General features: G+C 40.3%; 1 protein-coding gene and 1 long non-coding RNA gene across 8 annotated transcripts in view; one reads left to right on the top strand and one right to left on the bottom strand.

The window, feature by feature from the left end:
• Positions 1–19251, top strand: part of ppp1r16b (protein phosphatase 1, regulatory subunit 16B) — a 172435-nt gene extending 153184 nt beyond the window's left edge. For 2 of the 5 annotated variants that reach the window (XM_041780029.1, XM_041780037.1), the window contains exons 7-11: positions 10181–10306; positions 10402–10477; positions 11683–11812; positions 12918–13065; positions 13853–19251. In XM_041780029.1, coding sequence (XP_041635963.1) covers positions 10181–10306; positions 10402–10477; positions 11683–11812; positions 12918–13065; positions 13853–14329 — 957 coding nt within the window. In that variant the 3' untranslated portion in view covers positions 14330–19251. The remainder of the gene's footprint in view (positions 1–10180; positions 10307–10401; positions 10478–11682; positions 11813–12917; positions 13066–13852) is intronic. The other 3 variants (XM_041780060.1, XM_041780054.1, XM_041780045.1) reach the window with 3 other exon arrangements.
• Positions 8123–26239, bottom strand: part of LOC121504970 — a 100254-nt gene continuing 82137 nt past the window's right edge. The window contains exons 4-5 of one of the 3 annotated variants that reach the window (XR_005991495.1): positions 11621–11723; positions 8123–8467 (exon numbers count right to left, since the gene is read on the bottom strand). This is a non-coding gene — a long non-coding RNA (uncharacterized LOC121504970). Of the gene's footprint in view, positions 8468–8501; positions 9351–11620; positions 11724–26239 lie in introns of those variants that run through there. The other 2 variants (XR_005991494.1, XR_005991497.1) reach the window with 2 other exon arrangements.

The raw sequence follows: 26239 nt of genomic DNA, 5'->3' as shown, positions 1-26239 counted from the left end.
AGTGACCTTATGTAAGCCTGCTTTTTACTTCTGCATCACTTCTACACTGTTTCGGCCAACGTACCTACTTGCTGTGTGTCCATGTTGCTCTGCAGTTTTCTGCTGGAGCATTAATTGGCAATGAAATTCTTATACCAATTCTCCCGACCACATTTCCTGTTTGTTTGTTTACTTACAGAAACCTGTGGCAACTGAAATCATGCATGTTATAATGGAGTTGGATCTTATATTGATTGTTGATTATTGATTATACTGCAGTTGTATCAAAGAGGAAAAGACGACATGGAAATACGGCCGCTGAAATAGCTGAGGCAGAGGACGAGGGAATTTTCTGCACTTATTGGCCACTGAAAGAGACATGGATGAGGAAAAGCAAATCTGATGTTTTTGTATGCCTGCAAGTAGATATGACAAGTTGCATTGCCATCACCTAACCTTGCAAAGCTGCTGGATTGGTCAGATATGATGTCTCTCACGAAGCAGATCTATCTTGTAAAGCTGAAACCCTTGTTTCCACACAGAGAATGACTGGACCAGTCAGTGTCATTTAGAGAAAATAAGGCAGTAGCTGCAGGCGTAGTATAGCTGCCCTGCACTAGTGACTGGTGAGGCAATTAGCAGGATGCAACTATTGCAGCAGTTTTTTATTAAAGGATGAGTAAAATACCACACTGAAAGCTTTTCTTGCAGGAAAAGGGATGTTTTCATTCTTTTCCTGAACAGCTTCAACAAGAGTTGAATTTACCAACTGGCTCCACTGTGAGTGAACAACAATAAAGGTTGCCATCCAACTTGTGTAGTTTACTCCCTGAAGCAGTAGAAACATTCTTCCAGTCACCCTCCAAGATTTTTCATAAGGTTCTGCCCTTCCCAGTGTCTATGGACTGTTGTCCAGATGGATGTGAAATTTATCGCAATCTAAGGAAATGCAAGTCTATCTGGCATGCCAGGTTAGCCATCGTCAGCCATTTTTCTCTGTAGTACTCACATTATGCCTATAGGCATTACAGCAGTCACCTACACAGTGGACCAATCACAGGGTTTGCAATCTGCATCATTTCAACACAGTTAAATTTTTAAGGAGGTCAGCAAACTAGGGATGGGACTGATCCAATCCAATATCGGGTCCGATATGGACGTAATTTATAGATCAGATATCTGACTGCCGGCGCCGATCCAAGTGACCGATCCAAATCCATCGTACAGTTTGCGGTAGACCATGAACACACCACAGTCTAACACGAGACAGTCTGTGTGTAACTGAGCTAGTATTAGTTAGGATGTTCTTAGCGGTATAATTACCTAGTCCATTAAACGTAAATCTATATTTAGAATAGTCAAAACTAGTCTGAAGATGAGAGAACACAAAGAAGAGTGGGTGTGACGTGACGGGTGCTAGCATTGAAAGCCAGCTCCGCTAGTGCCTTCGTTCCTCTTTGCAGATTAATATCATGCTTTGATATTTGGCCTCTTTTCACTTTGAATGAGTAGTCATATGTGAGCTTAACCCTCAACAGCCCACATACCACTTTATTTCCATTTACTCCTTTGGAAAACTGTCGCTAACTGCCGTTAGCCATTAGCCACCAACAAGCTACTGATTGTTGACATCGAGTGAAGGGTCAGAGAGGACGGCTACGGCCATTAACTGAAGCTACAGCAGTCTAAACAGTCTTACCTCATTCAGTTCTAATTATAGTGATATATCATGTAACCGATGAAAACAGTTTAGCTGTAGCTAGCTACTTCCGCTCTGTAGCTGTAGCTTAGCCTGCTGCTTTTCTCCCAGGCATTAGTTAGTAAGTTAACTTTATTTTGCTCTGGTGAGTCTTGCTTCTCAGAATAATAAAAATAATAATGGTACGTGTATTTATATTGCACCTTTCAAAGAACAGCAAAGTCACAAAGCGCTTTACTAAGATAAAAGAAGCACAAGCAATGATACAAGGTACAATTAAGAAGAAATCACAGTACACAAAGTAGATTAAGTAAAGGCCAGCCCAAACAAGTAGGTCTTAAGTTGCTTTTTAAAAGATTGTCAACTGATCTTAAGCCCTATGGAAGAGAGTTCCAAAAGGTTAGGGCAATGACCTTTCACACCTCAACGTCTCCTTTGGTTTTAAGTCTGGAGTGTGAAACAACCAACAGACCCTGATCAGAGGACCGAAGAGTCCTGCTGGGGTTGTTAGGTGCAAAAGTTGGGTAAGGAAGGCTGGTGCCTTTCCATGCAGGGCTTTCAAAGTAAATACAAGAATCTTGAAATGTATTTTTAAAATGTATAGGAATTGGGAATACAGAGTGTGTTAAGTATGGCCTTTTTGACGACTTGGCTGTAGCATTTTGAACTAATACTAAGCGATTTAAAGATGTGTTACTGAGACAGGTGAAAAGTGAGTTACAGTAGTCCAAATTGGAGGGAATGAATGTGTGAATGACCATCTCCATCTGAGCTGTGGAAACAATGGGTGTCAGTTGAGCGATCTTCCTGAGTTGAAAAGCAAGAACAATCCAGACTACTGACTAGTAGTCTGATAACTAGCAGCTAGCGATCTACATTTCACAGGCGGCTTTCCCAACACTGGTCTTTAGTTTCCTTGTAAAGCAAGGAAAGCACGGTCTCTCTGTGACCCTCAAGCACAGAACCCTCTACATCAAATTTCCACATACACCGGCTGCGCCGCAATCCGCTCGCAAGGTGCTATGCAGAGCAAAATAGCTTCCTTTCGAGTAAGGGTGTTTCCAAGCATCTCTTTTTTTACCCAGAAATGCTGGGGAAATAGATGTTCATTTAAATTTTGTTTAACCAACTAGTCTAAAGAGGAGAAAATCTGTAGAAAACAGTCAAAGTCCTCTCAGGGTCATTGTGTCATTGTGTATATGATGTGAGCCTGATATACTCTCTTCAGCATGACTCATGTTAGCAGCTAGCTCTGCCAGCCTTCATTCCTCTTCGCAGTTAAATATTGTTTGATGTGTGACATTTTTTCTCTTTGATTGAGTAGTGAGACGTGAGTTCAACCATCGACAACCAAAATACCACTTTATTTCCATGTACTATTAAAAAAACGGCTATATCAGACTGTTCCTTCTACACTAACTGCTAAGCTACTGCTGAGCTTCTTATATTTGCGTCTGGTGAAGTGCCAGGGGAGAAAGCTCAGACAAGAAGGCAGCAGCCATTAACTGAAGCAACAGTGGCCTCTAGTGGCAGGAGGTTCATTACAGATTTATAGAGCATTATAGACCAGGATTTCAAGCCCCTGTTTATAAAAAATGATAGGTAATCAGTTTAACCAACTTGTAAATCTCACGCAGTCTACTTTGATAAACAGATGTAATTATTTAACTTGACTACATTCTAGTCAGTCTTTGCAATTCTGGTCCATGTCCAGCAAATCCCAGCACTGCCACTCCATTCGGCTTTGCTGGAGATACATGCCAAGTCTGTCTTCAGCACCAGCTGCCACCAAACTGCATCAATCCACCTTAAGCAGATTGATCTAAACAGCCAGAAAAACTGGCAAAGTATCCTGTCAGCTTCAAAGTAAAACAATGCACAGACTCCCTCTAGTAAATGATCCCTGTATAAGGATTATGTCTCATCCTGTTGTACAGGCAACAGGTCATCAGTAGGTTAGTGGTCACAGAGCTACAATGATGCCATTGACAATGAAAAGTTAACTTTTAAGGTGGAAAACCACAGAGATCATCATACACCTTTGAAGTTTCTAGTGCACTCACCCATGGTGGAAGCAATAAAATCATGGAATCATGTTGAAACAAACAGCAAATCGACCCCAAAAGGCAAATAATCCACTGTTTACATACTATTCCCATGTGAACACATACACTGTATTGCCAAAAGTATTCGCTCACCTGCCTTGACTCGCATATGAACTTAAGTGACATCCCATTCTTAATCCATAGGGTTTAATATGACATTGGTCCTCCCTTTGCAGCCATGACAGCTTCAATAATTCTGGGAAGACCTTCCACAAGGTTTAGGACTGTGTTTATGGGAATTTTTGAACATTCTTCCAGAAGCACATTTGTGAGGTCACACACTGATGTTGGACAAGAAGGCCTGGCTCTCAGTCTCCGCTCTAATTCATCCCAAAGGTGTTCTATTGGGTTGAGGTCAGGACTCTGTGCAGGTCAGTCAAGTTCATCCACACCAAACTCTCTCATCCATGTCTTTATGGACCTTACTTTGTGCTCTGGTGCACAGTCATACTGGAACAGGAAGGGGCCATCCCCAAACTGTTCCCACAAAGTTGGGAGCATGGAATTGTCCAAAATCTCTTGGTATACTGAAGCATTTAGAGTTCCTTTCACTGGAACTAAAGGGGCCAAACCCAGCTCCTGAAAAACAACCCCACACCATAATCCCTCCTCCACCAAACTTTTTTGGCACAATGCAGTCAGACAAGTACCGTTCTCCTGGCAACCGCCAAACTCAGACTCGTCCATCAGATTGCCAGATGGAGAAGCGTAGTTCATCACTCCAGAGAATGCGTTACCACTGCTCTATAGTCCAGTGGCGGTGTGCTTTACACCACTGCATCCGACACTTTGCATTGACCTTGGTGATGTATGGCTTGGATGCAGCTGCTCAGCCTTGGAAACCCATTCCATGAAGCTCTCTACGCACTGTTCTTGAGCTAATCTGAAGGCCACATGAAGTTTGGAGGTCTGTAGTGATTGACTCTGCAGAAAGTTGGCCACCTCTGTGCACTATGCGCCTCAGCATCCGCTGACCCTGCTCTGTCATTTTACGTGGCCTACCACTTCGTGGCTGAGTTGCTGTCATTCCCAATTGCTTCCACTTGTTATAATACCATTGACAGTTGACTGTGGAGTATTTAGGAGCGGGGAAGTTTCATGACTGGACTTGTTGCACAGGTGGCATCCTATCAAGTACCACACTGGAATTCACTGAGCTCCTGAGAGCGACCCATTCTTTCACAAATGTTTGTAGAAACAGTCTGCATGCCTAGGTGCTTGATTTTATACACCTGTGGGCATGGAAGTGATTAGAACACCTGGAAATTAGAGGTTAGTTATTTTCATCCTGTTTTGTTGCTAGCATAAAAAAAAGAATAACTTAATCTCATTTAGGTATGAACAAGTGTTTATGTAACATATGCACTAGCAGGAAAAAAACACAGCCATACTCTCCCTAACTACCAGGAATAAAAAGAGAACATCACAGTGCTATTAAAGGGCTATTAGGGCAGACAGAGCCTGTGGACCCAGACAGCTGATCAGATACTGAGGTAGAAGAGCAGTCGGTAGTCAAAGTATGCATTACAAAATAGTACCAAACACAGAGGCTTTCTTGATGAAAAATATAACGTCTCAAAAAATTTTGATATACTACAGTTGAGTCAACATTGTGTTTTAGCCCATTTTTACCTGAAATTCATTAAATTATGCAGACAAACTATATCCATCTCTAGTGCTGTATAGCCTAGATCCCCAAGCGTGTCCTCTTTGGAGGCGCAATGCACCCTATAGAACCCAACCTCAAAAACACCAAAATGTCCCTTTAACTGACTTCGATACTCAACAAACTTTAGCAGAACAGCAATGCCAGTAAATCTAGCTGTATGTGCTTCATGCTAAGCTGATGTAGCTCCTCTTTTGCCTCCAGCTCCTGCATGCGTTGACAACCTTCAAATACTACCTGTCGACCAAATCTGTGCACCTGTGTTTCAAAGAGAATGCTTTAGGCTTTAAGCTATGATAAATGTGTTTATTTGCCTTTGTTAGACTCACGCTAGAAGGAAAATCAATCAATAGTAGGTGTACGTTGTGCTTTGCTGTCAAACTTTACAGCACAAGATTCTTATTACCTTATCAACATCTAGCTAACATTGTTGTTTAATATTAATGAGTTCATTACGTTGTTTTGTTTGGGAGCAGTGCTGTCATCCTTCATATTATGTCAATGCATTAGAAATGATAAAAGCATTCATTAAGATGAAATTAAAAGTGTTTTTGTTGCCATGGCCAAATGCATTAAAACAACTTGGTTATTTTTGTGAAAGAGCACCAAATAAAGTGGTCACTGTTTTATTTATAAGGTTGATGCAGGGATTCTTTAACAGTCAAGCAGTGCAAAAAAAAATCTTTATAGTTTCTCAAGTCCCGACGCCTTGATGAAGCCTTTATTATGTATCAGGGATTTATCTAAAACACAGTGACAGATCACTGAATGAAAATAGCCAGGGGACATTACATGGTAGTAGCCCAAAATAACCCTGTTAAGCTTTAAAGTCTTACCACAGATTGTCTGGTAGAGCTGCTTGTCCCTCTGCTGTACGCGGCCTGATAATCTCTATCCGACCACGATGAAGCAAACTGGAGCATGCCTTATTAAAACTGCAGGCAGAGATGAGAGAGAGGGAGAGACCTGGAACTGGTAAGAAGTTATGTAAGGCTAATCTTTTGTTTTCTGTCGAAATATTATCCGCGCTCCAGTTTTGATCTGCAGGAGCACAGATTTAGATCTCATGTATTGGCTGATCGAACAGTGATGAAACAAATGATCAATCACTTCAACAAAGAGAGAGAAAATAAGGAGAAACAAGCAAGAGGATTTACTGTAGGTGCAAAAAAATCAGACGAACAAGACGAGGTAGGAAAAATGGTCCAGTAGCTATAAAAGCATAAATACTTCAAAAAGGCTCGAGTGATCCTAAGTTTGAACTCAGTGGGACTGAGGTGTTTCTTGGTAGGGAAAACAAATTTAAAGGTTGTGTGAGGTTAAAAATAAAAAATCCTGAAAGTAGAAAGCCTTTCCTGAATAATGCCTTGTTTGTTTCCACCTTTAAGCTTCTATGAAGAGTTTTATTCAGTTTGCAAACAGACTGGAGCTGATCCTGACATCTCTAACACCCTAAAAAAAACAAACAAGACCATAAAAGATAAGATTGTGAATTTCAACATAGATGTTCTTAAAGTCTGTAACCTCAGGGAGGTGTTAGACCAAGTGAGTCACTGTATGTGACTCACTTGGTCTGACACCTTTTTTTTAATTTGCTACAGCAAATGGTCTTTCTTCATGATCCATTGTCTGTAGGGGGCGCTATAATACATGTAATCTGAGAATTCCTTAAAGTGTATAATTAACTAGAACTACCATTTAGCAGTTAAATGCCTCTGTAGGACAGTCAAAGCCCACTGGTGGTCCAAGTAGAAGGGCTGAGGTGGTTTTTGATGTAGTCTGATTGAAACTTAAAAGCAAGGGATCAACATGCGGTCCACTACCTTGAAATTCCACCTTCAAAATCTGGTCAGTTCATCCTGAGCCGGGGTGGCTGTTGGGTCCTCACACCAGGAAGCCCTCTTTGAGGATTTATCAATTTTGCAACCACCCTTTGCAAAAACACTCAAAATTTAGCTCAGGTTCCTCCCATTTCTCTAGATCTTTGCTGATGTGTTTTCACACCTTGATTGGAGTCTACCTGGGTTAAATTAAATTGATTAGACATGATTTGGCACACCTCTCTGTAGAAGGCCTCACAGCTGACAATGAGAGCAAAAGCCAAGCCATGAGGTCAAAGGAAGTGTCTGCAGAGCTCTGAGACAGGATTGTTGCAAGGCACCGATCTGGGGAAGGCTAGAAAAAAAGTTCTGTCCTACTGATGGTTCCAAAGAGCACAGGGGATGCTGTTATTCTCAAGTCTGGCACAAGAAAGACTTTTCCAAGAGCTGGTGGCCCAGCAAAAAGAGCAATCAGGGGAGAAGGGCCTCAGTAATAGAGGTGACCAATAACCTGATGGCCACTCTGACTGAGATCCAGAGATCCTGTGTGGAGATGGGACAATGAAGGAAAAACATCACTGGAGCCCTCCACTGATCTGGGCTGTATGGCAGAGTCGCTAAATGAAAGCCTTGTTTCAGTGCAAAACACATGAAAGCTTTCATTTTTTGGAGTTGGTTGGATTTTTATTTTTTTTGCAAACTCCAACCTCCAATGATTTTTTTTTAATTGTAGTATCAGGCTGCAACATAACAAAACTGAAAAAGTGAAGGGGGTCCGAATACTTTCTGAATGCACTGTAGTTTGTAGTTTGAAATTTTTATTTTACTATTGTTTTAACCATACAAACATATGCCCAGGCCAATGGGCTCTCATGTACTAACAACTTTTAAAAGATAGGATCATATTTCACAGTAATTCTTTCATTATGGACCAGGAAAGAAAAAAGGAGACAAACTAAAGATTCATTTAATAAACTTTTTGTCTTCTTTTCCAGGTTTTAGAGACAAAATTAGCAAGTTTAAACACATCAGATTTCAACAGCCATTCCACTCTTTGCTCATCAGGTCACTGCAGTATTTCAGGGTTTTGTTGAGGCAGAGAGTTTTATCCCAGCATGCCTTGTAAAGGAGACAGGGCCATGTCAGAGAGTCTGCCTGTGATACTGTGAGAGGAAACCAAATCAGTCTGAGGAAACCACTGCAAACACAGAACACAATACAGAGTTTAGGAAACTTGTGGTTTTTGGCATTTGTGATGCTGGCAGCTCAGCCTTCATTCCTCCACTTTGGTCCAGATAGAAATAACCAAACATTACTGTCACAACCTTCAACAACAGCATGAGAATGGCAGGATTTTCTTTGTTTGTGTAGTACTTTATGACTAAGTATTGGCTAAACTGGTAGCCTGAGAAAGTAAAATTACACACAAAATGACAGAATCTTGGCAACTTTTATTGTCCAATGTTGTCATTGGCTCAAAGCACAGTGTCTGCAACATACTGTCTGCTAGCTTGGCTCCCTTACAAGTTACAGCTTATTATAGGTTATATGAATATTTTTGTTTTTAAGTTCATATTTACCTTTTAAACTTTTAAGAAGTCAAACAGAAAATGTAAAAATGTCTGTGGATCTTGAAACTATGGGCAATGCATGTTTTACTTTTATTCGACTCATTTAGCTCAGCATTATTGGTGTATCTGGGAACTGTGGTGTCCCAGCCTGAGTCTAAAATAAAAAGGAGAGACTGAATATAAGCTTAACAAAGATGTATTTTAAGAGTTTGGAAATGTTTGAAAATGGGAAATGTCTTTGGCAAATAGACTCCATTGGATGTCTTTATGACCTTGAAGGGGTAGTTAGGCCGACAGCCGGAATAGGATACCCCCCTATGGAGTCTAGACACTGGTGGTGGTGATGGAGGAGGTAGGATAAGATTAGGGAAAGGACTTCTGAGGACACCGATGAGAAGACTTGGAAGTAGCGATGAAGGGATGTAGGATGCACAAAGGACTTGGACCTGGACATGTCATGGAGGTAGCTGGGGTGGAGGAGGGCTGCAGCTGTCAATCTGAAATAACAGACTACAAGAATGGATTTTAAAACATGACAGCAGCTGGATTGAGAGCGGTCATGGCAGAATGGGATTGGCTCAGAATTTAAGTGAGAAGACGTCCATACCAGCCGATTATCACAGCAGGAAACGGAGTAGGAAAAGGGAGACACATGAATGAGTGATTATTAACGAATGAAAGGATGAATGGAAATGAGCAGTCTTCCTGCTTGAACTTGCGCTAAGCTTGAATACATTTTAACTCAGCTCCTATTTATGTTGTTAATTGCTGGAGTGACAAACATATATCTCTAAACAACTAAGGAACATAGTTCATTAATGAAACTAACACTGGTCTGTACAAGATCTTTATAGAACCAGAACCAATTTCTTTATTTCTTATCTTACCAGTAATGGAATTTAGGCTAAAATGAGTTATGAGGTCAAGCCTAAAGTTAATAATATGATCAACTAGACATGATCAAAAAGGTTCATCTTATCAGTTTCTTGTGTGATTGTTTCCTCCTGTAGAGTGGATTATCTCAGGTCAAGTGGGATTATTTTATATCTTTTAATGAAAAGTAAAAGCTGCAGAAGAGCTGCTCCAGCAGAGTCAACACTGTCAGCTGGCAGAGAGTTTTTATGAATGTGTGGAGGAAACATTAGTGAATGAACATGCCAACATTTGGACACGAGGGTTTGTTTGAGGTAGATTTTTTGCAGATGTAGCAGGATCTCCTACATTACTCTGAGGGATTCTTTGGCATCGTAATCGTGTCTTCAGAGTGAATTCCACGGTAGATTTTATGCACAAATCCTGTGCACCGGACAAATGTAATCTTTGTCCCTCTGTCCTTGCAGCTCCACATCGCAGCAGCAAATGGCTACGTGCAGGCTGCAGAGCTGCTGCTGGAGGGGGGGGCTCGCATGGACCTGAGGGATTCAGACGGATGGCAGCCTCTGCATGCTGCAGCCTGCTGGGGTCAGGTAAGGTAAACACAACAGGAAACAGGAAACAGATAAACACAAATACACGTATTAGGGTTTCCGAGCATTAACATAATTTGCTGCTGTTGTTTCAGATGCATGTGGCTGAGCTGCTGGTATCTCATGGAGCCAGTCTCAACGCAAAGACCTTCCTAGAGGAGACCCCCATTGGTACATTAACACCATGACACGACTCAGTCTCACACTTATCGATGCAGCTGGCGGGGGGGGCAGAGAAAACAACACAACTTATCCCAGTAGGGTCTCATTTCCAGCTTGTTCAGTCAATAAGAGTTTTACACAAGCTTTAATTCAGCTTTGGAAGAGAAAAAAATCAAGATTTTAAACCTTTCCTTGGTACTTCTATTCATAGTTTGTGCAAATTGAGAATACTTTTGGTCTCTACAACATTTTATAACTTTTAGTGGGGTACACTCTAAACGATAACTGTGCTGGTTTTGGGTAAGATTACCCACTTCTAACCAAAGTCAACAAAGAGACAATTATCTGATGGCTCTTAAGGTTATTTTGCAAGATTCTTCCGTGAGGTGAAGAGTGATTTTACCCTCCAAGATCTGCTCCGAAGATGAGTGGGGTAGCTCTAAATTCAGATCATAAATAATAAATTGTTTGATATTTACGGTTAGAAATGTTATTGTGGGTGAGGAACACCATGAATAGCTGAGCATGCATGAGCAGCATTATACTTCTTGAATATCTGTACTTACTTGGGTATATTTACGGGGGAAAATATGTTCCTTTTATTTGACAACATTTGAAGGACATATATCGTACTTATTTCTCTAAATTTTCTCAAGACTTGAACTCTGATCAATTTTCTGTGCCAAAATCTGAGCTGGAAGACATTATGTCGTGTAGTGCTGCATGCATATGGTTTGGTACTGTGTTGGCATGCATTTCTGTTTTGAGTTTCCATGGTAGAATGCAGAGCAAAGGTCACCCAGATCAGGGCAGCTCATTTAGTGGTGCTAACCATGGCTATGGCAGAAAAGGATGACATTTCTCCACCTGAGCACCTTGGCCATATGTTAGGCCCATATTTGTGGGATTTTTTTAGAGTGAAAATGCACCTGTTTTTAAAGTTTTAAAGTAGTTTCAATACTCGCGTCTTTTTGAAAGCAAGTACTCCAGCACTTTAACTCAAGTAGTAATTTGACTGAGTAACTTTCTCATGTATTGGGCGTTAAATTTGACTTGGTCTAATATCTTTACTTTGGCTCAAAAGTTGTGGAAATTCAACACCACTTTAATTAAAATCATACAAATTGTGTTCACCTGGTTTTGTTCACTTACATCAAAGAGTCTTGAAGCAGAAATAAGCACACATTTCTTTCCTCCATTCCTCTCATTTCCAGATTTGTGTGAGGATGAGGAGTTCAGAGCCATTTTGCTTGACCTGAAACACAAACACGACATCATCATGAAGTCACAGCTCAAACACAAAACCTCTCTGTGCCGGCGGACGTCCAGTGCGGGGAGCCGCGGGTGAGTGCTGACATCTGCTGGTCTTACAAATGCTACTACAGCTTAATTTTTATTTTTTACTTTTTTGCCGATACAGAGGAGACAAGTCAGACAAAAGATATGGAGTTAATGAAAGCTCAACTTTACTTTCATTTAATGGAGCAGTATGTCAGCAGTACAGAAATTATTGTCAGTGAAGGGAGATGTTATGGGTCCATGACATGACTCATAAAGAATCAGTTTATGGCATATATCACTTTGTTCTATTAAACCTACTTTGAATAGATTTTCAGTATTTGAGTAATTTCATATTTTTGCATCTCAACCCCTATTGCAAACAAAATGGCATTTTACTTGTTAGAAATTAAAACTAGAGCACTTTGGTAGGATTTTATGGTTGAAATCTTTGAAACAAACAAATGTAATTAGCATGATTATAGCAAGATTAGCAAGATTGTAAGATCATCAAAAAACTTTTATCCTTGAATTTCCATATTCTTAAATGTCAGGATGGAACAACCATAATCATGGGACTTTAATTTTAAAATGGAGTGAATACAGATCATTGCATAATTTATCATTGATTTGACTCCAGCTGACATTCATTGCCAAGTGAAATGATTTATAGATCATTTTAAAGTAAAGATAAGGAAGCAGGTGGGCAGGTACACTTTCTATATCAGGTGGTAAAAACAGTGTAAAACTGCTAAGAAATTAATTTATCATTAAATTCTTGGTTTTATTTGAAAATTATTTCTAACAAGAACATAAGTAACAACATATGTCTGAGTATGTATGACAAGAAATTTCCATGTTGTCTTGGGAAAAATGGAGGACATAAAATACATAATTATCCTTCTGTGATGAAAAGCTTTTTAAACATGTTTATTTTGTCCCATCTCTTCTGTTCCATTTCAAAATGTAACATTTTTCATCAAACACATTGAAGTGTCTGAACATTTTGAATAATTTGGGTCACAATTTCTCCCAAAGAGGTGGTGATCGGTCCTTATGCCCGGCTAGTGAGAACCACCGACCTCAAGTGTCTTAAATAATACAAATGAACTAAGATAATAAGTAAATCTTATTTGTTGGCTTGTGTCTCTGGAAACCTTTGTGCCGACAGGAAAGTGGTGCGGCGAGCTAGTCTGTCTGACAGACACAACCTGTGCCGTAAAGAGTACGAGACAGAGGCCATCGTGTGGAGAGGAGGAAGAGAGGAGGAGGACGAGAAAGAAAAGGAGTCCGATCAGGAGAACAACCAGGTGGTTAATGTGAGCGCTCAGCTTTTTAATGTCTTATCCTCAACGCTAAGTTTGTAGACTAAGAGAAGCCTATACCTGATTTGTGAGAGTTTTCCTCCTTTGACAATGCATTTTGTTCACTTCTACACATTAGCTGCAGGATGTGAGACCTGAGATGACTCAGATATTTTTAGCACAGGTTTAATATCAGACTTATGATCATCTCCCCCACACGTTGTACACCATGAGTCTAAATGTCAGATTCTGCTGCAGGTGTGATAGAGATAATGAAGTTCCTAAAAAAGGCACAGAAAGAACATCACTACAGAAGAAAAGTGACAAAAAATCCTTTACAAACAGAAGAGCCAAAAGACATGAACGTAGTAGTCTTAAAGTACTTGAAGTGCTGGATGATAATTGCCTTTCTTCTACTGGCAGAACAAACTTCCTCCTTTTTAACAAGCCAGAGTGTTAGCAGCTCTATTAAGCTTCCACACTGTGGCAAATTGAGGCAATTAGAGACTGAATATGAAAAGGCTTGAACAGAAATGCAAGAAACTGTGACCTGAAACGAAGGAATGCCGAGGCACATTTAGTCAAATTCAACCTTTTGTCACATAAGAAAATCAGGCTTATGAAGTTAAATGATTCTCCCTGACAGCTGCAAAGAAAAGTTTTACATTTCATTAGTTTCTATTTTCATAGTTTTATCACCAGATAAAGAAATCTGATCCGTACAGAGATGATCCTCTGGTTATTTAATCACCCTGAAGAGAACCCTTTAACAGGGACTAAAGTCTTCTCTATCCATGTCCAGCAGGTCAAGTCACCTGTAGCTGTGGAGCTCCCCGACAAGCCCAAACTACCCACCATCCTCAAAGATGGCAATGGCAAACAGAATGGCCTCATTTCCACGACGGCGTCCATGCCACCGCAGCAGCCGTCCAATGGCAACACGCCATTATCCGATAAGTCCAGCGTCGTCTCCACTCAACCCGCCCAGGAGGAAGCCTGGCCAAAGGAGCGTGCTCAGACTCTGTCGGAGCTCAAGAAGCAGAGGGCCGCTGCCAAACTGTTGAATCACCCTTTGTTCAATGGCCACCTAGGCAACGGCTCCACGGACTCTTTCTCTGATGCCAAAATCAACTCAGATGACCCCCGTATGCCCTTGGTTTCCTCCAATGGCAGCGCGGTTTACTACACGCCGGCCAGCGGCGACCCACCCCTGCTCAAACTGAAACAGCCCATGGAGGAGGAGCCGCCCAAGACGAGAACCTGCTGCTGCGTGTCGTAGCGACCCAGTCATGTGACTGTTGAAGGAACAGGAAGTGTTTGCACAGAGAGGAAGGAAGCTGCAGCAAGGGGGAAGGAAGGAGAGGAGTGTTCCTATCTTTAAACATCCTTTTCGTTTCCTCCTTCAAATGTCTCCTGTCACTAGAAGCCTACGATCGTATTGTCCCACCTCCCTGTTATCTGACTTCCACCCTAAACGCAGGCTTGTTTTAAGTGTAGCAGAGAGGAGGAAAGAAAAGGAGCGGTGCCACTTTTCCTTTCAGACATTCCTTGGATTATAATTTCCTTTTTTATAAGGAGTCCCTGTAAGAAATGCCAAATGGATAGAATAAATGCAAGAAGCTACTCTGCTGTCTGAGTGCACCTTTAAGAATCAAGGTGTGGACAGTTTTTTTAAAACTTTTTACCCATAAAGAGCAAAAATCATGGGTAAGGAAAGCAGAAGTCTTAAGGTACAAGAAGCATGTTCATCCATCTGAAACAGGAGGATTATTACCCCAAAAATGGACAAGATTATCCACAGGATAAACTTCTGTTGTCAAACCACACTGATCTGCTTTTTAGCCATATTATCATTATTTTAAATCCCAGAAGGGTCCAGATATTTTTTTATCCGTTATCTCAGCAGCAGTGAAACATAGCGGCAGGAGATCAGCGACATCTCTTTAAAATGCTGCCTGCATAAGCAAAGGGAAGGAACGCCATAAACAGTGTTAAAATATTCAAGAAGAGTATTTGTACAGCGGGAGAAAGCAGCAAAGATTAAAGTAGTTTGTAGTATGATATTTCACCTCACCGTCCTCTGGTATCAAAGCTGAACTGACAGGTCATGTTATGCATCACCCACTTTTTAAGACAATTTAAGCAAACATTGTTAAAAATGATCATTTCTTTATTTATGAAATTATCGTATTGTGTAAAAAAACATATAATGGTTCCTGAAGTTGAGTGTATTTATTATTTGGATGGTGTGTGGAGAGTGTGAATGCATTATAAGAAGAGCTGGGGAGATTTCCAGCGAAGCACCTTCTGACAGCGAGAAGCAACCACATGAAGTAAAGCAAAGGTAACTGTCTGCATAATGTACATGTTATTAAATCACACAAACCAGCCATCCTGATGGGATGGATTCAGATCTGTGTCACTACAAATAACAGTGTTATTTGTTTATGTATGTTTTTTGTTTTTTTGTTTTTTTTTTTGTTGGCCATTGTGTGGCTCTCTCTTCTTCCTGTCACTGTATTTTGTTTCTTTAACAGAAATTGTAAATGCTATGTAATGAACTGTAAGTATAGTATGAGACTCTATGCTTGCCTCAGTTTTTTTAAACATTAATCCAAACGTGGTTTTTGTATGTACAATTGAGTCAGGTGTCCCTGAATGCATCTTGAGTTCAACAGGAAATACCTTTTAGACGTCCCATAACCAAAACAAAGACCAAGAATACGTTTATCTGCTCAACTGACCCTTAATGACCCTTACTGTTGCCAAGTTAGACAAACTTTTGCTGGTTCCTTCATATTGGAAATAATTGAAATTACTTCCCAATTTGACTTATTTATATTTCATGGATTTAATTCAAATCATTTATAATATTACCGATGTCTGAGGCTAAATATGTCAGCTAACATGAGCTGGATTACCACAGGCATTTTAACCAAGTGTATATTTATCAACAAGAGATAAACAAGATGTGATATTCATTCTGATCTGCCTTACTAGACCTGTGTACTAGGTCGCTAATGTTACAGAATAGAAATATTAGTATTTCATTATGCTAATGTTACTAGAAAAATGATTGTTAACCGCTTAACATTAGCAGAATATCACATACTAGTATTAAAAATATCTCCTCTTACCTTCAAGCATATCAGAGTATTCCTAGTGATTGTCAGTGGGTTGAATTTGGCAGTGTGGTCAAAACTAAGGACACAATTTCACCCTGATGCTCTGAGAAGACTTGGTCTGGGCCAGCATTTGCCTAGCCGGGTTGGTAGGTAAGCAGACCAATCAGAGAGCTAACAAAGGGTCAATAAGAGGAATTTTGGAGATTTGGGGAAATATGCTTATTTCCTTCATTGCTGAGTGTTATTGTAGATTATTGACACCACTCTCTAATTTGTATGCTTAATATTTGACTAAAGCCAGCAGCTACTTAGCCTAGCATCGCCTCAAGAGTGTAACATGTCGTGTTTAATTGGTTGACTAAAACTATGGCTTATATGTTAGTTAAATCATCAAGTTGAGCTATTAAGTTAGTCTTGTCTACCTGAGAAATTCTTAGTACAATAGACTTTTGTTGCTTAGTGATCCTGATGCTTGAATGCCAGATGGGGGTCAGGAAATGGAGGAATGAATGGGAATCGACCCAAACACTGCAATAATCAACAGAAGATTTCTACATACGTACATGGGGTACAATCCTTACACTTTAGAGAAAAGTGATTTTTCCCACAATTTAACAAATGTGGCTGGGCTGGAGATAATCAGTATCACAAATTACTCAAACCTGCAGACCTTATAGTGTGAAGTGTGGACTAGCCAGGGAGACAAGAGAGTCTTTAAGAGGCTTCTACTGAGCTCAGAGGCTAAGCTGAGCCCCTTCAACATAGAAAGTTTTCTCTACTCCTTTTTTGTCATCTAATCCACATATAAAAAGCCGAACGGTTAAAAAATGATGAGTGGTTTGCAACCAGCTCTACTGAGCTGAACCAAATGATCAAAAGAGACAGATTTCTCTCCACAATGAGCGAGACGAGCGGGTGGACATCAGCTGTGAAAACACAGTTTGACAAATTTACTGCCTAAACTGTGACAAAACTGCACTGAACAAAACTAGACTGCTATGTGACACCGCTCATTTAGAAAGCGGCTTGTTTAATTGGTGCATGCTGCTGAGTTTTTCTTAGGTTTTTTAAATTTTTTTTTTTAATTTTGGCTGAATATTTTACTACTTACAGCATGAAAATAGCTTAAAACCCAAAAGCAGGTAAAAACATTGCTATCTTTGCGTTTTGAACGCTTGGCATAGTCGTATACAGTACATTACCTTTTTTAGATTTTTCTTTTGGGGGCCTTTTATGCCTTTAATGACAGTGGAGGACAGTGGATAGAATCGAAAACAGGGATGACAGAGTTGTGGAGTGACATGCTGGACAGTGCCACAGGCCGGGGCGCACCTTAAACCACTCAGCCACCTGCGCCCCAAAACATGATCTTGTAGGCAGCGTTCTCTATGTAGAAATCACTACTTGCACCTCATCTTGAGTTTCTGCATGACTTTATCTGCAAAGAACCTATAACAGATGGACTAACATGTTCATTTGTGTTTCATAAGTCCAGTTTTATTCTGACTTTAAAGGATAGAAGGACTTTTTCTCAATTTTTGTGGAGCTTATTGACTGTAATGTAAGTTTTTGCTGACTAGATGACGGTCTCTGAACAGCTTTTAAATCATGCTGGATTGCTAACTGTAAAATGCTACTTCATTAAACTGGACAGCTTGGTGTTTTAGGCTCTTGACCTCTGTATGAAGCACACTAAATCTGTTTCTGGCATTCAACGGGGTAAGGAGGTTAGGGTTATAACACAGCCAAAGTCTGCCGATCATCACTGGAGTGTTCAGTTGTGGGTGCTTTGATACACTGACTTCCTGGATTCTGCACTAGTTGTCTGGCAACCCATCTGGCACATAACCTGCTGTAAGATGTTAGTACACATCAAAACAGTGGTAACTAGACATAACATGGTATTAGACCTTTTTTCTGACATACATGATGGAAAAAACAGTGGATTACTAGTATTAACAACAGATCTATCCCATATCCAAACACCAGCTGTCTTAATGAAAAAAACAACCATAAGTCATGTTAATAATTAGGCTACTCCACTGGTTTTCTCTGCTATTACCTGCAACATGAGGCCTACCAGCCTTCATTTTTACTTACATATGAGTGGTATCAGTCTCCTCATCTAACCCTCAGCAAGAAAGGAAATACTTTTTACCCTAAAATATTCCTGTATCCTTTTTGCTCTTAAATCTCCTTGTGAGTGCCAAAGAGTCTTCCATGATTTCTGAAAGAACTTTTAGTGACATTCAAAGCCTTATAGGAAAGGCTTTCTTTCCCAATCTGTCTAATTTCTTTTAATGTTATTACCACAATGCAACTCCCACTTTATCCCTAGCTGTACAGTGTCAGATATTTGTACAGGTGCGTTTGTAAATATTTTTGTATCAGTATTCCTTTATCTGTTCCCATGCTGCATTCACATGTTTGTGTGTGTTGTTTGTGGAGGAAGTTAGAGGAAAATCACCCACAACATGAACAGTGTTCACAGGTTTTTATAGGGGGAATTAACCCTTTAAGTATTCCAGCAGTCTGAAATCTTTAAAGTCGAAGCATCCAGGTGTCATGAACAAAAAAAAACCCTTCTCCTTCTGTTGCCATGACTAGTATGAGTGGTTCATTTTTTCTGTGCCGTCACTTTTGAGGAACTACAAATTAAGTCACAGTCAAGATTTCTACTTCTCTTTTTCGGCTTCCTTCTCTATTCTAAAACTTCTAAAGAAATGAGTGATATCATTTTGTTTTTACAGCTAAAATTCAGCTGAAGTGACAAAAGTTCATGTCTATCCTGACTCAACTTAAATCCCGACTTTGCCTTCTTGTTATTTTAATCACATTGGGTTGTAATTCTTAACTCTTTCCTGGTCAGTATTAGCCGTAAAGGGATGGTCACCTGTTGAAAAGTATCTGTGTTCTCATGTTATTTACTGATCATTGCTTTTGTTTGTCTGCAGGCCTTGTTGTCTATAAGGATAAGGATAAAAAGACAAAAAACTACTGATTTTGTAATTACTGGAATATATTGATGGTTGCATTAACATATTTTGAATAAATTGTATATTTTGAGAATTTTAAATTGTCTCCTCTGAGTTAAGTACTGCATTTTAAATTTCTGACATTTTCACACCTAAACACAACAACCATAGATAGACTGGGAAAAAAAGCAAGTTCAACAATTTAATGGCTGTAATGGCCAGCAGGAGGCGACTCAGCTGACTCCTGAAAGAAGTCTAAAGCCTCTTCATAAATTTCTGAACTTCACAGCAGGACTCTCTCCCTTAGATGGAATTGAGTAGAGACGGTTGCTAAACAAAGGGCATAGAACTGACAAAGTAACAGCAATGCTATAGGGACAGCGTTCTGCTCTTTTAGCTATGTTAGCTCTAATTTGACTAATCTATAATATCAATATAAGCAGACAGCATACAATCATACCAGCAAAAAACAATCCATGAGGATGACACTTGGAGCTTTTCCACTATGACTTTTGGCTGCACCAATCCAAACCAAGCCGTGCTGATTTACTTTTCCATCACCAGTTTGGATGAGCCATGCTATGCCGAGCCGTGCCCAGAATGCCAAGTATACCCACTCTGCTGTAGTGATATCACAACAGTTCATCATTCAGGGATGCCTTGCAGACGTGTTTTAGTAGCAACAGCTGCACCAAACTTTAAAAAACCAGCTGGACTACCAACAGAAGAAGGAAAAACTTTGAAGTAGAAACGATGGCCAACAACAACAGCCAAAAACAATGCTACTGAAGCACAGCTATAGAATGTCAATGGCTCAAAACAGCACTCTATGCCGAGTCAAACCAAGTAGAGCCAAGCACCCCAGTGTAATGGAAAAGTCCCAGCTGTGGCTCAGTGATAGTGTGACGCAGGGCCTGTGTCCACCACCAGCACTGTTAGTTAGTAGTTTTTAGTTCAGCACCCTTGTCACTGTGCTCTCAGTTGGAAAGGTTCAAATTTTAGAACAGTGCTGAACCGGTCAGTGTCTCTTCTTCCTCACTGGACAAATTAAGAAAGGATGGGATTTCTGATAGTTGTGGAAGAGAAACTAACCTAACTCTTCTTTTCTAGTGGAACATTTCCAGGTCTACATCTGCTTCCTTTGTCAGGATAACCTGACTCTGCATAATTTTTTTTCATTTATCACATTCATCTGGGAAACGTCACAAACAAAGTGTTTTGGAAGGGCAGGACTTTTGAAAAATTCTCGGAAGGTGACTGGATGATCCTTCTGTCGCATTCTTTACAGCGGCAAGATAAAATGAAGTAGTAGGCTATACATGCACAGCTCTGACAGTAACCTGAGCACAAGGTGTTGCCATGGTTTATGAACAGTTGAGCGTGTTGGTGGATAAATTCATGCAGAGGATAGTCGGGAGAAGGGCATAAACATCTTCTCTGCCAAGATAAGCTTTCAGTGTGGCTCCCTGCTTGTTTTTTAATCAAAAAAAGTGTCAGGGTTCTCTTAAAATGGTAGCTGGAGCTACATCCAAGCTACAGTGACAGCTGCCATTCAAGTACAGATCAACCCCAGCTTTAAGTATCTAAAATTCATGCCAAAGCAGGTCAGGAGAAGAGTAAAAAACATCTTTTCCTTCATGTGAAGCTTTCAGTGCTGTTATTTGCTCTTTATTTAATAAAGATACATCCAAGCTAAATGCTACACTGACAGCAACCATTGCTATTGGCTTCCAGTACAACCAAACTCTGCCTGTAGCTAGTGCCTTGCTCTCCTCCAATAACATGGATTGGTCAGGTCCGGTTTCATACCTGGTGCAATAGTTTCAGACTATTCAAAGCTATTGAAAAACATTGCTATGGACACTACAACTTTCAAAATGTAGCAACAGTAAAGTGCTCTGAAAGGTTGTGATTGCTGCCAGTGCTCAAAGCCCTGTCTGTGGACACAGGCCATCATCACTCTGCTCACCCTCTCATTTTCAGTCAATTTTCCTCACAGAGAATTTTCCTGAACATCTGCTGCACTCTAGAGAGTGGAACAAGAACTTGAGTACTCAATATGGCTGTCATTATTCCAGTAACATGTCATTACTTGCACACTTCTCTCTCGCTGTTAAAGGCTACAGTATTACTACTCATTTAGCACTGCCTGTGCAAGTAAATGTTCTAGGTTCTCCTGAATATACAAGGTAAGAAATAATGAGAATTCAGAAAATAATAAGCAGTCCAAAACTGTCTCAAGCAAACAAATATGGTGACAGGCAACTGGCAAATTGCAGGATTCAAAAAGGTGGTCCACAATGACTAAACATCACATTAGCTGCTTTGACTGTTTAAAATAAAGTCCTGTGTAGGTAGCAGCTGTTTCACTGACCAGATATTAAGCTTGATTTGTTGTTTGAATTAAGAAATTAAGCCATGGCCCTGACTGTATGTAGAGTCGAACAAAGCCCATTCACTGTCGCCATCTTCTAAAAGCAACATCCTTGTCTTCAAAATGGGCTGAAACTCCCTGTTGCTGGGGTCAGAGAAATTCTCTGTATCCAGGTCACGTTTTGTATATGAAGGTCACCACCATTTTCTTTCACCCTGAGACGGCTGCTTCCTCTGTCCTACATCCACAGCTTCTCTGTGTTCACAAACAGGCAGAGGCCAGAGCGTCCTTCAGCACACAGCTGTCAGGGTCTTGGCCCGGCATCAACCGCTTTCTTCAATGATTCTCTGTTTTTATTTCCCACTGCTCTCCCATTTGAACTTCCTCCTCTCATTCACTGACGGCAGGGTCGGTAAGGTCAGGTTTTTTTCTCAAAGCTGCTAAGCAGTCATCACTCAGATGAGATACAGTAATATTAATGAGATGAGGATAGAAGACAAAACTGAACAAGTAACGTAGGTATGTTTCAAAGTGTATTCTAAGCTTCAATTTAGAGAACTTTTCATTTCTATCTACAGATCTTATTGAAAAATGTAAACTCTACTCAGGGATTTTCAATATGGGACATGTTGTGATTTGAAGATAACTGGTCAATAATACAGATCAAACTACAGATGAAGCTAAAGCATGTTTGGGTCTTTCAGGAAAAAAACAGTCCACATGGACAGCAACAAAATCAAACATTTGAACTTAAGCCACAAATCTGCCTGATGCTGTCATGAAAGCCACCCAGTGATGAAATACCACGGTCACCTAAAAAGCATCAGAAATGATCAAGTTCTGTCCTCCAATTAACAGAAACAAACTTTTAAAAGCTTTATTTTACTTTAGGGGACGTTTACGTTTGGTGCATTCGACATGCACCAAATTGCAGTGAAATTGGCCCAACCTAAAATTCAGGAAACATGCAGCGTTGATTTAAGTTTTAGAAATAGACACTGTGAATTTGATTTGAAAGGAAGCCAGTATCACTGAGATTTATGAAATGTGGTATGCAGACATGGCTTAGGGAGACATACAAAAAAATTAAAAAGGGAAAAAAATAAGCAGTGGGACCATTTCTCTTTCCAGGGATCAGATTTTCACAATGGTTGCTGAATTTCGTGTGTGTCTTTTGGCCTGATAAATCTGTCATTGATGGAGAGACTTATCAGTGCATAAATTCCCCAAAGCTGTCCTTATAAATCTCAGTCCTCCTTATGTGTCGACTCTGGGACTTACAACACAAAGTTCAAAGATTAACTAATTGAGCAAATATTGACATGAGGTTACAGTCTCGTAAGCAAACGTTACGAGAACCCTCTCTTTCCCTTGAATCCCCCTCTGAGCACGCTCAGTATGTCTAAGGCATACAGACAGAGAGAAGGACAATGGAGCTGACAACACATGATCAGGACTGCATTAACCTCCTCTGCATAGCCTGCCTTTACTATTGTGCCTTGGCTACAGTGAGTCCAGGCCAGCTGGCTCCAGTCCCAGTGCTTCAGTCCTCTTCAGTGAAGAGTGAAGTGGATCTGAGCCAGAGAGAGCATACAGACACAAACTGACCACCATGCTAGATGCAAAAATGGAGGAATGTTGATGGGAGGCACTGATGACTGGTATGGAGGATAGAGTAGGAAAATGAACTGGTGCCAGGAGTTTTTTTAGACACCCATAGAGGAAGGGAAAGAGGGCGGGGGATGGAATAAAAGCAACATGCAAATTTGAAGTCCAGTGCAGCACTGAGAGCGGGCCTGTGCTGCGAGTGAGGACGCTGCAGCTATTGACCATCCTGCCAGCGTTTGAAGATGGATGAAAAAGCAGCATAAAGGACTGGACAGATGGAGGGATGGCTCAGTGGGTCAGAACCTCTGCCTGGTTCCCAGGATCTGCTGGACAACAAAGTGTCAGTGTCTCCTTTGACCTGATTTCATGACATCTAAGTGGAGCGAGACGAGCCCGTTTGTCCAAACTGTGATAAACGTATATCAACCGGAGGGTTTACACTCAAAGAACACACTCTCTGAGATAAGATTCCATGTCAGTGCAAAAGCTACTGAAAATCAGAAATAATAATTATCAAAATGTTAAGTTTTAAAGGTACACTACCACTAGAACACCAGAATGGCCATGCCAACAGAATATCAACTACTTTTGCAAAAAAGAGTTCCAGTGCAGTGCACATAAAAGCTGGCAGTCAAATTGATGCTGAACCAAATTCAGCATTTTCAGCAGAGTTATCCAATTTTACCATTTGAAATGATGATCATATGGTCACTCTGATCATGGTTTACAACAAATTGGCATTATTAGGCTAAAAGGTACAGTTGCTAATTAACTAGGAGTTAGTCCTTAATCTTCTCCTACTCTGAGTGTTCTTGTGTCCAGGTACAGGTGCAGATATAAGCAGTGTCCCAATTCAGGGAGACCATCCAGCTGCACTGAAATGGGACCATCTGGTCCTTTAGGGTTTCCCATTTGTGCCATCAGATTACCCGCCTCTACCTGCTTCTTTGCTACTTCAACAGCTGCTGTGGAACTAGCTTACATAGCATCATAAAACAAAACTTGTTTATTTTAAAGATAAGATGAAATTTCAAGACCCACGTTATTTTTTCCAACATTAGTGTTGGTAGTCAGTCGATTTAGTTGAAAACATTATCTTACCTTTAAAGTTGCATTGCTCCATTTTAAGAGAGTCCACCAGTTTGTTTGGTTTGGTGCGCAATATTTTAGGCCATAAGGATAGACTTGTTATCAGACCGAGCAAGCAGAGCACATTTGTAGCATGAATCTGAAGGACTCTTAAAATGTACCCTCCAAAACATGAAGCTCAGAGCCCTGATTTCTGACCATTACTGTGCTTTTACCATCCTCGTCATAAGATGCTTAATGCAATAAGGCTAATCTGCATGGAAAGGGGTGTTTTCTCCTAAAAGCTGTGTAACGGCTATGTGTCTGTCTCACATGCCAGTGTGTATGGCAGTGAGACAGACATATTCAAACATGAATACTCGTTTAATATGATCACACAGAAGTATTTTATCATTAAAAAAGAGCTCACTTTGATTGAGGAGTATGGAGCAGATGTGTCATCTCATCCAGGCATGCCAAATGCATGTCCTTGAGGGTGTGTCTCAACAAAGTCGAGTGATTTCCCAGGCAGTTAAAATCCTGTTTTTCAAGTCATTTGTTTAATCCATTATAGTGAACACCAGCTTTCTGTGACAAAAAAATAATGTTCCAGGACCCACAGCAAACCTTTTGTCTACTGCTCATGACCTCAGCAACATCAGAGTATCCATAAGATTTGCATTACATCTTACGGGTTCTCACTCCCAACCGCAGTCCCCTACTGAAGTCCCTAAAATGGGACATAGCTACGTTAGTAACTTAGCAAGTCCCAAATTACATTATACTAGTGTTTTCATACTGTATTACAGCACACTTAAATGTAGAGAGCACTTAGTCACACTTAGTTGATAATGTCCAAAATTGTGCGCTGGCGTTTTGCACCCTGCACCTCTGTTTAAAACTTGCTAACAACAAAGTAGAAGAAAACAGACATTAGGCGATCATCGCTGAAATTTGACAGCTATTTTAACTCACCATTACATTCATGTGGCTTATTTTTATGTTAACATTATTCGCTCAAGGAAAACAAACTTTTTCTGCCTCATGTGCCTTTATCTTGATGGAAATCTGCTGCTGTTGATAATAGCACATTAGCTAGCTAACGTTAGCTAGTGCGCTAGCATGTTAAGATTACAATATTTGCTAAGTCACCACTATCCTTGAGGATGGGAAGTGTCTGTTGTTCCACACTTAAATATAGTATACTCAAAACTGTCCAAGAGTTGAGTGTACTTCTCAGAATGAGCGCACTTATGCACCCAAAAATATTTAATAAATTCAAACATGCTAACTGTGAGTATGTTATGTGTATATTAGCCACTAGCTCACAGCCATGCTATTTCCTTTGCAGGTTTATAGAGCTGTAGCTGAATACATCCTTGTAAACTTTATCAATTCCAAAATTAAAACATTTTGGAATAAATTTCTACGGATTAAGATGCTTAATTTTACATTAGATACAACTAGAGTCCAGTATTTACCTAGCAGAGTTGGATAAATAATACAGTAGGTTTAATCATCACTACACAGTAAAACCCAAGTTCTTATCATGAAGACTTATGCAAGGAAAGATGTTTTGTGGCATCTTTATATCAGACTTTTCACAAAATGAAAATGTTTTAACTTCATTTCTCTTATGAGGAACCTACACCACTTGTGTGATAGACCTCCTCAAGTCTTCCTACCAGCTGTCCTTCAGCCAAACTTAAACCATTTAAACATGAACAAATAAAAATATTTCAAAGTAAACAAATAGTCCTACTTGTGTTGGTAAACCTGATAACTGGTTTTCTTAGTGTGTCACAGAGCTGTAACACTTCCTTCCTGCAGTGCCTGCCTGTGAACCTTCCTAAATACATAACCTACTGTGCATGATTGTGGTTCTGTGGTCTATGCCGTCTTCACTCTGTAACTTTCCCTCACTTAGCTCGAAGCCCTGAGGTTACGAATAACCAGTATTATTTTTCTCAACTTACTAGGAGATATCAGTCAATTTCAGGCAAAGTGGCATCACTGCATCTGACCCGTCAGCAAAGGCC

This window comes from Cheilinus undulatus, linkage group 3 (genome assembly GCF_018320785.1).
Source record: "Cheilinus undulatus linkage group 3, ASM1832078v1, whole genome shotgun sequence".
In the NCBI taxonomy this organism is placed as follows: domain Eukaryota; kingdom Metazoa; phylum Chordata; class Actinopteri; order Labriformes; family Labridae; genus Cheilinus; species Cheilinus undulatus.
The sequence above is the reverse complement of the archived record's forward strand: the minus strand, read 5'-3'. Positions and strand labels throughout refer to the sequence as shown.